The sequence below is a fragment of the Panthera pardus genome, unplaced genomic scaffold, assembly GCF_024362965.1.
Source record: "Panthera pardus isolate Hobbes unplaced genomic scaffold, ASM2436296v1 HiC_scaffold_12, whole genome shotgun sequence".
NCBI lineage: Eukaryota > Metazoa > Chordata > Mammalia > Carnivora > Felidae > Panthera > Panthera pardus.
The window spans coordinates 16,978,835-16,995,007 of record NW_026526677.1 but is presented as its reverse complement, the minus strand read 5'-3'; the positions used below and the strand labels follow the sequence as shown (position 1 = coordinate 16,995,007).

Here is a 16,173-nt window from a genome sequence, read left to right as displayed (position 1 = left end):
TGATCTGCTGGGAGACCTGAGTTGAGTCTTCCCTTCTTTACCGGAATACTGCTCGGGCTTCCCTGCCTGAAGCCAAATCCCACAGATATGAAGGGGACTGAGAAGCAGAGAAACTCTGAACAACTTGGGACAGAGTCATGTCTGTCTTAATTTGCATAGTTCCCTTAAATACGCACCCTAAGATTTGGGGCATTTGCCAAAAGGACCCAAGAAATCAGGAAAAACAGCAACCCCAAGACAGGTAGGCCAAGCTAGCTCTCTTTCTCTCAGGCCAACGCAACTTGGTCTGCGATGGGACGCTGTTCGTGCTGTCAAATACTGGTGGCTCCCTTGCTCCTGGAAGAGGCCTGAGTTCCTGCAGCTAAGAGTACCCCAGGCAGTCCAGGATGGCTCCAGCCTAGTGAAGCTGGATCTTGAAGACGACATATGGGGAGAAAAGAGAGAAGAGAGGCCAAAGCCAGCTTCATGTTTGGCTGAGGTGTCTGTGACTCACACCAAGTGCGGAGGCCGGGGTTTCAGACACAAAAGCCTTTGTGGGACCACGATAAACTGGAAGTAGAGACTGTGCCTCGGGAGGGGCAGGCCACTTCTGCAAGGGAAGGGGATGGGAGTTTGCCTGGCACAAAGGTCAGTGGCTGGAGCTACAGACAAGACAATAATGTTGAGGAAGGATGTCTTGGGGAAATGGGGACTAAGAAGGGCCTATAACTACAGTGTTGTTAAGAATAAAATTATGGTCCAGAATTCTGTGCCAGCTTTGGAGAAGATGTCTATTAGAGTCCTCTTATAAATGTCTAAGAGGCAGAGATAAGATAAGCAGTCTCATGTGCTTTGGGGAAAAAGAAGGAGTTGAGAGCAGACTGATTCCACGGCTACGGTCATGCCAGAGGGAGGGCAGAGACAGACAGACCCAGCGACGGGGCTAACAGTGGCACGGTCATTCAGAGAGGCAGGCACAGTTCTGGAAAGGCACAAGGAGCTAGCGAAAGGGGCTCTCTGGACACAGAGCCTGAGGACAGTGCAGCTGGCAGAACCACAGTCTCAGATGGCAGCCTCTCTTTGGGAGGGGCTCCAAAAATTCAGGATAGAATGAAAGAGCTCCCCTTAGAACCGGGTTTCCTTTCTCCTGAGCTACTGCCCTAGCTCAGCTGACAAGGGCTCAGTCACCAGTCATCTACGAGGCTGCAAGAACTGACCCAAATACACACCCTAGGAAAAACCACCAAAGGCCCTATTAAAAGGCAAAGTGGACACTTCCAACAGCCAGAGACCCTACCAGACCAGTCACGCCATGCTCTGTGATCTGCAGAACACCCTGGGAGAAGGCGCTGCACCAAGTGAAGGACAGCATTAGGACGGTCTGGAGGCAGAAGTGGCATTTAGTCTGCTGGAACCCTGCAGCGGCCCACGCAGCAATCAGCCTGATCTGCACTGAAGCACAGAGCTTCACGCGCCCCACCTGGCTGGGTCTGGAAACTGATGACAGACCTGGCTGACTCCCAGGGTCTCAAGTGAAAGAATAGACTTCTGTCCTCCAAAACACCACAAGGGGAAGGGGTGTCATCAGGACCCAACACAGAGGTGCTATGGTTCCCTGTCCCCTCCTACCCCAAAATGACCGGATAATCATTTTGATTTTAAATGGAGCTTTCCAATCTGCCTTCACTGTTATGAAGCACAAGCAGAAAGGAAAACAGGCAGGACACAGAGCCAGGCTGCTAGAGATCAGTGGCCTGACAAATTAGGGCTTTAACAATACTCTATTTCCAATTTTATTTCTTAAGTTATGACTATGGCATTTATACAAACCTAAGACCACCTGTTGAATTTTTCAAAAAGCGTTTAGAAAAGAATCTTTGATATCTATGCTTTTGCCTGCAGAGAAATTTTACTATCACTAGGGAACCAGAGAACAAGAGAAAACAAAGAAAGAAAATACTGCCTTAGGTTTAAGAAGACATAATAACTAAACCAGTCTTTTGAACATTTCTGGGACGGAGAGCTAACGCTAGCAACCTCAAGTTAAAAGGACCCTCCATGGAGTGACGCAGAGAATGAGGCAGGCTCTAGCAGAATTTCGATTTCCCTTCTACAAGACCCCACCTCACGGCCAGACCCACAGATGGTGCTGATTACTCACGTCCTCAGCCTGGATGACCCCCTCCCACCCGTGCTGCCGCCCGCCCTGAGCCACTCACTCTGGTCGGCAGATCACCAGGTCTCCTTTGTTGGTACCATAGGCCAGGCCAAGCCCTGGCTCGGGCAGCCAACGGGCAGAGTTGATGCTGACATGTCTCCGCTGGTCGGCAGGCATGGGGTAAAGGACGTTGAAAACTCTCTGGGTGGGGGAGAAAAGAGGGAAGAAAAGAGAATTCGAGGAGAAACAATTTGTTACCAAGAATAACCAAGTCCCTTCTATGGCCGGAAGCAAGTTAACCACAGGGAGGAAAGGAGCCAGTTAGGCTGGGAACAGAAGGCCTCTTACACATACTGCAGAACTTGAGGTGGCAGGGGGAGCCTGGGGCCCTCTACTTTAGGAGAAGGCTACAACTCCGTCCAGCAAGGCTAGGGGTCACTTAGGCTTTTCTGCAGGAAGCTTGCTCATGCTCTCCTTAACATAACAGCCTTTTAGCTCTTCTCATTTCGTGGCTTTACGATAGCCCCCTGGAAAGGCTGTCAGAGCTCCACTCCCCAGGAAGGTCTGCTCCTAACTTTCCCCTGACCAGACAAACCAGTGAGAGCCAAGCTCAACTGGGAGTCCCGTTACCATGGAAATCACAGCTCTTACAGCAATGGAGAACTGAAGGTGATAGGGGGGCGGGAGGGGGTGATAACACCAGAGAACATTCTTAATTCATCTAATTAAAAGCAATGTTAAAACTGCTATTGTTAAGGAAACCTAAAAGGTGCGCTAAGATGTAGGAAGCAGGGAAGAGGGGAATCTTGAACACACAGGTACATGACTTCTTTCTAGCTTATATAAATCACCATTAAATAGATCGTATCCATTTCTCCAAGGGAGAATCTCCCTTCAATAGTAGGCTTATTTCCAAAGCTACTATTTTCTCAGGAGGCAGCTCAGCTGTGGCTAAGGGTTTGGAGTAGGTGAAAGAGAGCCTCCAATTTCTCTGGCCTCTGAGCTGCACGACATTCCACAGCAACTTTAGTCAGAGAGCAGGACATTGGGAGAATGAAGGATGGGGACTTTCCTTCGAGCTAGGAAGCCCTGGGTTGGAGTCCTGACACTTCTCTAGAACAGTAACTTCTCCAGATCTCAGTTTAAAAAGATACAACACCAGGGGCCCCTGGGTGGCTCAGTTGGTTAAGCGTTTGACTTTGGCTCAGGTCATGATCTCACACATTTTGAGTTCGAGCCCCATGTCCAGCTCTGTGCTGACAGCTCAGAGCCTGGAGACTGTTTCAGATTTTGTGTCTCCCTCTCTCTCTGCCCCTTCCCTGCTTGTGCTCTGTCTCTCTCTTAAAAAAAATAAACATTAAAAAAAAAAGATACAACACTAATATCCAAATAATTGTGGAGAGATGAAAAGGCATGATGTGTATAAAATGTCCAGCACAGTGCAAGCTCATAAATGGTAACTGCTGCTATTATTATCAGGAATCTGCATCTGGGGCTTCAAAAAAGATGGTTCGGGTCTACAAAGAGGACATGAAGCCAGGAATCTATCAACTGGAGTTGTAGTCAATGTTTTCCCTTTTAGCCTCTTCAGGGATTAATCTAAAGTAGGGATGAAAGTAGGGATGATCTGCTTTTCCCTGTCCCCTGATGGAAAAAAACAAAAAAACAAAGAAGACCAAATGAGATGTGGTTTAGAAAGTAATATTCAAGGAATTTAGGGTGGTACAATAATTATTACTTTTAAAATTATCCTGATGAGAGATTTAAAATTTAAAAAAAAAAAAAAAAAAAAGGAGGAAATAAGTAAAAATTGAGCTAAGGGTCCACTGCACATATAAGAATGAAGTGATAAGCAGCCCTGGATGTGGGAATACTTGTTCATGTGCCTCGGGTGTCTATCTGTCTGAAATGCTTTCACCAGGACGGGCTCCAGAATGGAGAGGACAGCAGCACGAGTTCTCAACATACCGACACATACACAGAGAATCCTGTTATGAATAATTTTCCAGGTTCTGTGGCGCTGAGAAATGTGCCTGGGCGGCTAATGGCACACCGCCCGGACGGCCCTGCAATGGTCCTGAGGTTGAATGGGTCTCTTACAGATACGGAATTGGCTGTGTTTTGAGGCAGAAGACTGACAGCACCACAGCTGCTGCTTTAAGAACCTCCCGTGCCCTCTCTTTCTGACTCAACTCCAAATGTAAGAATTAGCAAAAATCTTTGGTCTAACTGAGGAGACTACTAAAAAAAGAGCCCCATGGAGTTTATGAATTTCTAAACGAGTCATGTAGAACATGGCTGCTTGACCTCTGGATAGTCTCTTCCTTGCACACACGTATCTAGCAGCGCTCTGAACGAACTCATTGCTCCGTTCTCTACCAGCCTCAATGGCTGACTCTCTGTGGAGGTGGCAATACCTGTCTTTTCCCTTTGCACCTATTCAACCCTTTCCTTCAAGTCAGGGGATGGGGTGTGGTGCCTTTACCCTTTCTCACAGAGGTTTTCCTTCCCAGAAGATAAATCAATAGTTTCTGTCCCACCGGCAGGCCACATGGTTAAATGAGTTGGGACACACACTCAAAGGACAAACAACTATGTCTGGGATCACTGACTGTTCAACTTCCCTTCACCCCAAGGTTAGATGGCATGAGTGGGGTACACCAGGGTTAAGGAGGGATGTGTGTTAATTTTAGTGGGCTGGATTAGGGGAGCTTTGGTCTTGACCTGTGACAGTTCTACAAAGCTTCACAAGGGAGTCTCAGCTGAAGTCACAATGATTCATTCCTAACTTCAGGGAACTGGGCAGAGAAAGTAGCCTTGTAAGAAGGGGGAGTAATAAGGTTAGTAAAGTAGATGCTTTAAGGTTGTGCTGAGTTTTTTGATGGGTCTCAAAGAGGAAGAGAATTCTTCCAGAAATGTTCCAGACCAGGAAAGAAGCAGAGAGGCCTCTCACATGTTACAAGTTTACCTTTTATAGTCTGTTGCTGCAGAAAAATTAACAAACAAATACTATCAATTTGCTTCTAAGCACAGGAACCTACTTTGGAGACAAAACCCTCAAAAGACCAGTATGATGGATGACCCAGCTCAGGTGAGACAAGGTCAAATGCACTGGGGAGAAGTAATTAAAGATTGAGACCCCTAGACCTTGCTGCACAGATAGTCACAACCTCTATGGCTATAGTAGTCATGGGACATCAATTTGTTCTCTATGGCAGTTCCCCCGGGCCCCTCACCCCGTCAAGTCCTTAAACACCGTTGAAAGGGCAGCTCCCAAGTGCCCATCTCCTCTAGTGTTTGGGTATTAGACTAAATCCTGCTTTGTGGCAGGAAGCCAGAAGATCCCACGTGAGGATCAGCAGCCTCCAGGACTCCTGATAAGCACCAGCTTGCTTATCACACTCTAATGTGGGGGTAGGAAGGAGGGAGATGAGAGCAAAACATATGGGGGAGGGGGTGTAGTAAGAGCACAGAGGGTGCCAGATGGGCAGGACTCTGATTTACAGTCCTGAGAGGCCATCCGGTCCAATACTCCTGATTTCACACATGCCTGAAATTAAAGGAGCCTAGAGGAATGAGAACCTGGCCCATCTTCAGAACCATCCAGAGATGGACTTTCCGCTCCATTCTCTGGCTGGAGCTCTCAAAGCACCTCACAGAGGGGGGTATTCTCCTCACAATTAGTCAGCCGTAATGACAAAAAGAGTATCTGCCCAACAAGTTCCCCATTGCTGACAGACGGTTCGGTAGCTCTGGCCACTCTCCCAACATTTCTGCTTTCAACTATCAGTCTATCTGGCCCAGTGACTGGGGGAGCCATCTCCTCCCAGATTCCAGGGGGGTCTAGCTCTGGCTCTGTACACTCAAGGTTCATCAGCACTGACAAGAAAGAAGATCTGAGATAGTGTTAAGGGACAGTTCTGGCCTTCACTTAAAGACACCCCAAATATATCACCAATAAAGGTTTCCTTACCACTTGTCAAGGACAAAGCTGGGTGGCCTGCCAAAAATCCCTCTCTCCCTCTGACAAGAGAGACACCCCATGAAGTTGTACCACCAAATTCCATTACGTTAGAGAAGGATTATCAGGACCTGGAGACCCTTTGTGGGGTGGGATACAAAATCCAGCTGCTGATTCATGTTGGCAGAGACCTGGTTTCACCAGCTTTGGCTACAGATGTTCCCTGGTATATGACAAAAGCTGACAGCAACCCCCTCCCCAAGCAGACTGTTTTCCTTTCTGTCTAAACTCTATGAAGAGAACTGGAATCAATGTACTAGAAGGAGAGCCAGTGCCATATTGGCACATTACCAGAGAACGAGTCAGGTCGCCAAGGTCTTTATGGTTCTAAGAGAGTGGGACAAGAGGATGATTCTTTCACTTCTGGGGTCCAAGACCATCTCGTGTACCACCTGCCTTTCCATCCCCCAAACTCTACTTAACAGAAGTAGGAGCAAAAGAATACAGTTCCCAGATCAAAACTAAAGGGATCTTGTTTCTTGTTCAAAGACAGGAAAAGAATGAGAGGCAACCAGAGTTGCTCAGTGGGAAACCTTCCTCTCCACCCTTTTAAAATTTAGACGAAAAATGTATTGCTGCCCTCAAGAAGATGTTTTCTTTTTGGCTGCATATCAATAAAGCTCAGACCATTAGTCTGAGTAGCAAACTGCACTGTTCAGATCAGCTCAGATAAGAAGCTGAAAGAAAAAACTTTGTGGTTATCTTGTTTGTGTTGGGGAATCTCATCATCTGTAAAATTGGAACGGCTCCACAGCGGCAAGAGGTCGAGTGCACTCAGCAGATCTCCCCTGTTTTAACTAAGACGATGGAAGCTGGTGGTAGGAAGAAACAGACTGGAACTGGAAACAGACTGGCCACGAGAGAAGACCCAAGCCAAGAGGAGGAAAGGAACTGTGAGGAGGAGAAATGCCTTCTCGGTAATGATGGAGATCAAGGGAGGCCTTAAGCCTTTAGAGAGGGTTACTAGAGGAAAATTAACTCTCTGGGAAGAGGGAAAAAATCAATGGAAAGCAGATGCTAAGAGACAGCTGACCTTTCCATTGGAAATGGATGACTACCCATCTTGTCCAAGGCTGAGAAATGCACAAGTCCCAGAGCAGGCAGGGGGAGGGAGACTCTGCTCACCTTTTATCTTTTCTTCCTTTCAAGTTGTTGATTTACTTAGATTCATGAATTACTTAAGTGTCTTCATCCCTAGGAAAATCTGATCATTTTCCAGCAATTTTAATTTTTTTTACTGTCTCTAAGCCTTCTTTATATTCTACTTTGGAGTATAGAACTTGTAGGAGGTTGCTTTTAAAGTGACCATTTAAAAATAAGAATCAGAATATGAGCTCACCTAATTCTCCCCTTTATTCAGCTGAAGCAAGAACAAATCTGCCTAGATCACCCTTGTCCTAAACCAAAGCTCTCCCAACAGAAAAGAAGAGCGACAGCTCCTTTTCTTAACTTTTTTTTTTAAAGTAAGTTCTAGGGGCGACTGGGTTGTTCAGTCGGTTAAATGTCCGACTTTGGCTCAGGTCATGATCTCGCCGTTCATGTATTCGAGCCCCACATCAGGCTCTGTGCTGACAGCTCTGAGCCTGGAGCCTGCTTTGGATTCTGTGTCTCCCTCTGCCCCTCCCTTGCTCTCTCTCTCTCTCTCAAAAATGAAAAACATTAGGGGCATCTGGGTGGCTCAGTTAAGCATCCGACTTCAGCTCAGGTCATGATCTTGTGGTTTGTGAGTTTGCGCCCCGCCATCAGGCTCTGTGCTGACGGCTCAGAGCCTGAAGCCTGCTTCAGATTCTGTGTCTCCCTCTCCCTCTGCCCCTCCCCTGCTCATGCTCTGACTCTCTGTCTTTTAATAATAAATGTTAAAAAAAAAATTTTTTTTAATGAAACACATTAAAAAAAATTAAAGTAAGTTCTAGGCTCAATGTGGGGCTTGAACTCACACCCTGAGATCAAGTCGCGCATTCTACCAACTGAGCCCGCCTGGGGTCCCCTTTACTTAACTCTTGGAATGTGTTGCCCTCTGCTGCCGTTAATAATCTGCTCCCTTGAAGTCATTTCTAGCCAACTTCTTGTGATTTGCTGGGATCTGAAAACTCTGTTTTATTCACTCATTCCTCTCAAAGAGCTCCCAAAGAGCAGTCAGAGGACAAGAAGTTTAGTTTTCAATTGGCCTGATGCCTTTCCAAAGGCATCTCAAACCATTAGGACAAAGCAGAGGTTACTTCAGCTGCGGGATCTACTTTGGTGTTAAATGAAATACCAAGGCATTGAACGCTCCTAGAACAAATTAAAATAATTATTTTCTCCTATTCCCACATGTCTGTGCACAGCACAAGTTCTTAAACTTCCTTGGCTTCATGAATCTCAAAGGAAATGGCCAAATGAGAAGTTATTCTAGAGATTCACCTTGGATAAGAGAGTCTTTCAATATATTCCAATACATTTAATACATTTTAGTTGATATGTTTGGAAGCGCTTTGAGGACAGTTAAACATTAAAATACTTTGTATTTTATATTTGAAATACATTAAAATACTTTTAGCTTTTACAAATGCAAGAATTGGTTCTCCTACCAATTCTTGAAAAAAAAACCAAACTGTTCTGCTTTTCGCTTTTGAAGCTATCTACTGGGAATCTATCACCATGTCTCAGTGCTGGGACTAGCACTCCAAGAACCCAATATTGGGCAAAATTGTGAAATAAGCAGGACGCTCCCTATTTTCGTAAGGATTATCTCCTTGATAGTTTCAATTACTGTTATGGAGAAATGTGCTAGACACACTGATGATGGCTGTAAGAAGGGGTATATCTTCACACATATGTAGGAAATACACAGCGCACAAGGTATCAAAGGGACACACATTCCTGGAATGTTCCTCAGTGTCTCCTGTGTGCCAAGTGCAGGGAAGATTAGGAATACAGCAGTGCAAAGACCAGTCAAGAAGCCCGTTGTGGGAGTGCCTGGGTGGCTCAGTGGGTTAAGCATTTGACTCTTGATTTTGGCTCAGGTCACGATCTCACGGTTCGTGAGTTTGAGCCCTGTGTCAGGCTCTGCACTGAAGCATGGAGCCTGCTTGGGACTCTCATTCTCTCTCTCTCTCTCTCTGCCCCTCCACCTCTTGTGCTCTCGCTCTCAAAATAAACATACATTAAGAAGAAGAAGAAGAAGGGGGGAGGGGGAGGAGGAGGAGAGGGAGGAGGAGGAGGAGGAGGAGGAGAACGAGGAGGAGGAGGAGGAGGAGGAGGAGGAGGAGGAGGAGGAGGAGAAGAAGAAGCAGCAGCAGCAGCAGCAGCAGCAGCCGCTGCCATTTGTGTAGCAAGAGAGCAGGGACCAGGTCCATTTTATGCACTGCCTTCCCAGACCTCACAAAGTACCTGGCCCATGGTAGGGGCTCAATTAAACTTTGTTGAGTGAAAAGAATAACACACAGAATAGGCTGCACTCTGAGAGACCATGAGAAAAGAAATCATTAGAGTTACTTTAGAGAAATCTGTCATGGAAAAATTCACCGAAACTAATTGCAGCTCTACTGTTATTTTTAATGTTTTATCTTGCCCCCTCCCTTCTCTGACAAAGTGCATCAGAGACACCCCTGAATTCTCCCATACTCCCTCCCCCTTTCCTGCAATGTGCTGAAGAAAGGCACTGTTTGAGGATAGATGCTTTGTGTCACATCTCAGAAGTCAACTTTAAGATAATTGCAGCGGAAGCAGCTTTTAATCAACTGACAGGCGGCTTTAAGAAAATTAATGAGGACAAAATCTTAGGAAAGAGTAAATCATTTCTGACAACAAAGCTGTCTCTTTTTTCCCAATCCCCCCTTGAAGAAATAGTACCCTTCCTTCCAGGGTACAAAAATAAAAAATCTTTATTTTTGGTTTTTGCCACTCCCAAGGCCAGACAAGATTAAGAAAGGCTCATTCCCTTAGATTTCTGGGGAATACTCTAGATTGACTAGAGTTCTAGGTGACTTTTGAAAATCAAACTTTCAGGGGCGCCTGGGTGGCTCAGTCAGTTGAGCGTCCGACTTCGGCTCAGGTCACGATCTTGCGATCTGTGAGTTTGAGCCCCGCGTCGGGCTCTGTGCTGACAGCTCGGAGCCTGAAGCCTGCTTCAGATTCTGTGTCTCTCCATCTCTCAGCCCCTCCCCTGCTCATGCTCTGTCTCTCTCTGTCTCAGAAATAAATATTAAAAAAAAAAAAAAAAACTTAAAAAAAAAAAAAGAAAATCAAACTTTCAGAATCTAGGGAAGTAGAGATGAGTAGATTATGTCACAGGCTAAATTCCGGGCAAAGAGGTTATAGTGAAGATTATATACTGAAGCATGGAGCTAGGACTGGCCCAAGGAGCCTGTACACGTTAGTTACATAAACACTGGCCAGGGCTGACAGCGCTGGACACCCATGCTGCCCTAAGATCTAAGCTACAATTTAGTTATGACTAATTTGAACACTCTGGATATCAAGCCTTTGCTGTGGTTGATTTTAATGAATTTATAATAATAATCAGTCACTAGGCTCTCTGAAGATGGCTATAAAAGTGACAGAAAATGGCTATAAAAAGAAAGACAACTGATGTTTCTTTATAACCAAGATGACATCCATTAATGGGCATCATAGTGATGTCTCCCATCCAAGGATAACAGTGAGTGGAATACTGGAAAAAGGAACTGAAGAAGTACTCCTTTAGATGGGGAAGGGCCTGGAGAGAAAGATAAAGATACTGCTTCTCACTTTTTAAGCCAAAGCATCTCTGTATTCTATAGCGTGCAGGCAAGCAGGCAAGGCCTTGCGGTTAAGAGCTCAAGGAAAGTCAAATGTGGGCAGGTAAGAATTTTAATCAGAAATGGAAAAAGGCCTCACAGCATTAGTTCTTTTTTTTTTTTTTAGTTTTTTTTTTTTAACGTTTATTTATTTTTGAGACAGAGAGAGAGCATGAACGGGGGAGGGGCAGAGAGAGAGGGAGACACAGAATCGGAAGCAGGCTCCAGGCTCTGAGCCATCAGCCCACAGCCCGACGCAGGGCTCGAACTCACGGACCGTGAGATCGTGACCTGAGCCGAAGTCGGACGCTTAACCGACTGAGCCACCCAGGCACCCCACAGCATTAGTTCTTAAAGTACTACCACTAGGATGTTAGCATGATGCAGAATGCTTTAGGCTGGAGATACACATCAATTTCTCAACTTGCTAGAAGTATCTGAAAGATACTGTTATTAGGAGCCATGGAAGTAACCAGATGAGGTTCTAGGGACGGTGAGAGCAAAAAGGAAAAGGACAAAGTTATACTGATAGGTGACGTCTAACTAGAATCTCCATGCAGCCAATGATTCGTTCTCAATCTTGACTGAGTGGGCAGAGTCATCTGGAGACTTGGTAAAACAAGGATGGCTGGGCCCCACCCCTAGCCTGATTCAGCAGGCCTCACATGAGGCTGAGAATCTGAATTTCTACGAAGTTCTCTGATGATGTTGATGTGGTCTCAGCAGAGTACACATTGAGAACTACAGTCCAGTTAGTTAAGAGTAGATCGTAGGTCTGTAAAAAATGGTAACAAATCTGTGTTCTTTCCCCGCTGCCTAGAGAATAAGGGGGATGCAGATCTCTACAGCCAGAGCCCCAGAGGAAGAAGATATACATAGGGACAGTCCACCAGTGAAGAACAGAACTCACAAGGTGAAGAAGTAGGGAAGGAGAGGAATGAAGAGGGAGAGACAGGGAGAAGAGAGGAAGAGAGGGAAGTAAAGGGGAGAGAAGGGGGAGAGAGGAGCTGCCTCTCTTTCCAACACCCCCTCCAAACTAACAATCTGTCTAGGTAATAGTTGCTCAACACTTAAATGCAGTTTTACCACATAACCACAAAGAAAAAGCTTCCAATAAAGTGGACCTTATTAAGTATTTGAGGCTTTGCCTTAAAAAGCACAATGCTGTTCCACAGAGAAAGGAGAGCTAAATTGCTTTCTCTCCTAGAGCTTCTCCCATCCAAGTCAAATGACAGTGTCCTCATCCATCACTTCTGCCAATAAAATGACCAGAGAGAAAACCAAACCAGCACTGGGAAGATTCAAGCAACCAGTGCCTCTAGGACCTGTAGGGATTACACAACAAGGATCCTCTTCGGTTCTTACTGAACCACTTCTATGCTCCCAACCCCCACCTGTTGGGGGGATGGTCCATGCATCTGCGAAAAAGAATACACAGCACCTTAATTCCGGTGTTGAAAGCACTAATCCTTATTCTTGCTTTCCAGTTCAAAATGCCCCAGCACCACTCCCCAGCCCCTACAGCTGCTGACTTTTGCCCTAGGTAAAACAGCACTTATTACTGATATAAAAATGGAAGAACAGTCTGGTGTAGGACTATTTCTGGTGTCATTAGTAATTTTATATTTTTGTTATTATGCTTTCACTTGGTTACAACCAAAGTTATTACAATGTGCAAGTTGCCACTATTTTAGAAAATTAATTGCAGTTTTCTGTGACAATATTATGCCTTATTCCAATTAGAAAATGAAAGCAGAGAGGGCACACAGGCAGTTCAGTGTTTTGAGAATTTAGCAAAACTTGAGCTCAGCAATCTCTAAATGCCTAACTTCAAAAACCAAACAGAAACTAGCAAAGAGCGTTCCCCAGCTCAAGTATAAGGTAGCCAGACACAAGTAAGACCCTGAGTCACAGAATAGCATACCCAGCTTGGAGGAACCTGGAATGGGCAGAAGGGAGGGGATGATCAAATATGTGCTCAGTCTTACTTTTCCAGATTTGCCAACCACACTAAAGTCGGGAAGACTGAGCCTAGTCTCAGAAGCAGAGAAGGGAAATATCAAAAAGACCGTGATCCTAGAAACAAAGGTAAAAATTAAAATGGCTCAACATGGGGGCAGAACAGAATCCAGAACGCAGATATTCATGGGAGAGCTCTTGAAGGCAACAACAACTGAGAGAAGACAGGAGGGGAAGCACAGAGAGCCAACAAGCTAAGTAAGGTCTGGCAGGAAGTGGAGCACAAAGGCCACAGTGCCTGTGACAGGATTAGCCAAGGATCCAAGCCCCACGCATAAAACCACACGTAAACCAGAGACTGTGTCTCTCCCCCTTGCTTGAAGGGGCTGCAGGCAGAAACCTAAAATGAAGAAAGGAGTCCATAAGAACAGCGGCTCTCAAACTCAAGTGTGTTATCAGAATTACTTGGAAAGTTTGGTGTACAAATGCAGATACCCCTCCCGCCCCATTCTTATGCAGATATGTAGTCTGTTTTTGACAAGGACCCCAGGTGTTCTAACACAGGTTGTTGGAGGAACACAGTTTGAGAAGCACTGATCCAGAGGTCTGAAAACTGCTTAGAATAAATGCATCAAGGCAAAGCAGCAATCAGCGATTCATTTTCAGAAGAGTGTTCATATGGGGCTGGGTAAGAGATCATCTCTTGGGGAGAGATGTCACTTAGTGGGAATTAAAATAAGGTAAGTCAATGTTCTGGAGGATGTTCTCCTGGGAATGTCAGTTGACCCAACAAGCTTACCCCTCTGAATATTACATCACGGTGATTTCCAAGAAGGACCACCAAAAAGAAGGGGAATGAATTCTGGGTAGAGAAGCTTGAGGACAGGCCCATCACCCACAAAAGCATTCCTTCAAAGACAGAGCTTGACATTACAGATGGAGACACCCACCCATACTTACCTGTGCAAAGAGGAAGATGCTCTACTGTCCCATTAAACCCTCGCTCCCTGATCTCAGACAAAAAGGCCCTCCTTGACTTAAACGGTGGTACAGCATAGCTATCCAAAAAAGCTGGTGTCTTCCCTTCCACCAATGACTGAATTCAGGGATATTTTCTGAGTGCTTTGGTGCCTTTGGATGTTAAGGGGCAACCAAGACCTGGAAAACCAGAAACTTTTCTGTAGTGCAGGGGTTTAAAGTCAGATGTGGTGGACACAGGGTGAGCAAAACCTTGTTCAGCAGCCTGGATCCTGTCTCTTAGGTGAGAGGAACACTTCCCAAATGGGAGCTTTCTAGTCACTTCAGCTCCCTAAGTGGCAGATGGTGCCTACTGAGAATCAAAAAAGCCTCACCAGGAGGCCTGAGAAATAGCTCTTGTCACGAGGCATGCAGCAGCTGGCTAGCTGCCCTGAGCCCCTTAGCAGGACAGCAACGGATCACCATATCTCCTCAGCAGACTCCTCCAACTGCATTCCCTGAGCTGCCAGCCCCATACGTGACAACATCTTGGCTTCCGCCCTGTAGCTGTTTGCCCTTAGCCAGATGTTTCTAAGCTACTTATGGAAAAGAGGAACCTTGCTAGGATGGTGGACTGGCAGGCTATGCCCAGGAGCTGGGCAGGAGCCCTGGCTTCCGGAAGAGGCTGGAGATGTCCATTAGTGTTGCCGAAATCAGATCCTGTCTCTTAATGATTATAAACAATTATTCCACAATTAGGCAGGAAGGATTTAGAAGAACAGCTGTTGGGACCAGGATTCTAGGTGGTGCAAGGCAGACACCAGGTACTTTTACCATCCGAATCTGAAGAGAAGCAAAATAAGAATATTTAAACTAAACCTTAATGTCCATCCTCAAATGTCTAGGTAAGAAAACAGGCCTGTGAACGTCCCAGAATGTCTTCTCCCAATCACCTAATATCAGATATTTCCAAAGTCATCTGGAATTCAAGAATTGGGACTTCCCTGGCAGTATGATTTCAAGGGCACAGACTGCCTGTTTCATGTTTCACCCCTTTCAGAGGCTTGGTGGAATATGCTGGCACCTATCACTGGTTCTGCTCGATACCACCTAGAAATGCTAAGGAGAACGCTTGCCTTGAGACCCTCTTTCATTCATTCAGCTTCTCCTAGATGTCAAGTTCCTTATTTGTACTTGAACTTCATAAAGGCGAAATGGATATGGTCTTTGCTCACGAAGAGCTCACAGTTCCAAAGAGGAGAATGACATGGGAAGAAGTAAGTGCAGTCTGATGTGATGAGTGTTAGTACGCGTGCCAGTAGCCAGGTACAATGGTGGTACAAAGAGGGAGTGATTTGGAAAGGTCCTGGAAAAGGGGAAGAGCTACGGACGTTGGGTTTGAGAGAGAGGACAGTCCAAGTAAAGGCACACTGACAAGAAAGAACCTTCTGAAATTCCGGGTGCTTGGAAGTGGCTCAGCAGAGTTGGATAGAGGGTCCCTGTAGGAGATGGGAGGGAGAAGAGGCTGGCGACAACCATGCTAGGCCACCCACTTTCCGTCACTTTCTACACAGTGGATCCTATCTCTCTCTCTCTCTTTTTTTTCTTTAAAAAAACAAATGCTTCCATTCCAGGCATCAAACATCTACATGCACAGCACTAAATGAAGGGCCCTGGGGGATATGCCCCTAAGGAGCTTACACTGAACCTAATTGGGCAGATTAAACATACACACCACTCAGCTAAAGAAAACACAAAACAACACATAAACAAGTGCATAAAACTATAAATGGCACAGCACAAAGTGCTAAGGGAATTCATAGGTTCTTAGCTTGAGACAGAGCTTAAATACCATCTAATTAGAGAACCATTCAAATGCTCAATTCCCCTCAGCAAAAGCAAATCAGCCCCCATGGGAACTCAGTCAGAAACTAGTATGGTTGAGTTCAGAAGGCCACTAACCCCATGATGCCCAGAAGGCTTTTACGGCAGTATAAGAGAGGTCCACCTCAGACAAGACAGGGCCCCAACAGGACCTTTCTCTGGTAGTGAAATGGACGAGATGATTAAGAGCACAGCGGCCTCATCCTCCCACATGATTACAACCCACGGAAAAGAACATTTCATAGTATACCATTTATCAATTTTTATAGTTTGCTTCTTCAAAAAAATTTTTTTTAAAATAAGCATAAATATTTCACTGGGTCCTTTATGTATCTCCAGACTAAAGGTCTCGTGTTGAGGTAAGGAGGTACTCAGTTTGGTCTTCATCCAAAGACACTTTCAGGCCTCTGGGGAGCTCAGCTCAGGAACGAGGGTGTGAGAAAGTTCCTGCTTTT

At 45.6% G+C, this 16,173-nt stretch overlaps 1 protein-coding gene across 10 annotated transcripts in view; it reads right to left on the bottom strand.

Annotated features, from left to right (window-relative positions):
- AMBRA1 (autophagy and beclin 1 regulator 1) overlaps positions 1–16,173 on the bottom strand; it is a 177,836-nt gene that overhangs the window by 14,442 nt on the left and 147,221 nt on the right. For 9 of the 10 annotated variants that reach the window (XM_053899775.1, XM_053899770.1, XM_053899774.1 and 6 more), the window contains one exon: positions 2,199–2,338. The exons of the other annotated variant lie outside the window; for it this stretch is intronic. In XM_053899775.1, coding sequence (XP_053755750.1) covers positions 2,199–2,338 — 140 coding nt within the window. The remainder of the gene's footprint in view (positions 1–2,198; positions 2,339–16,173) is intronic. 10 annotated transcript variants of the gene reach the window in all.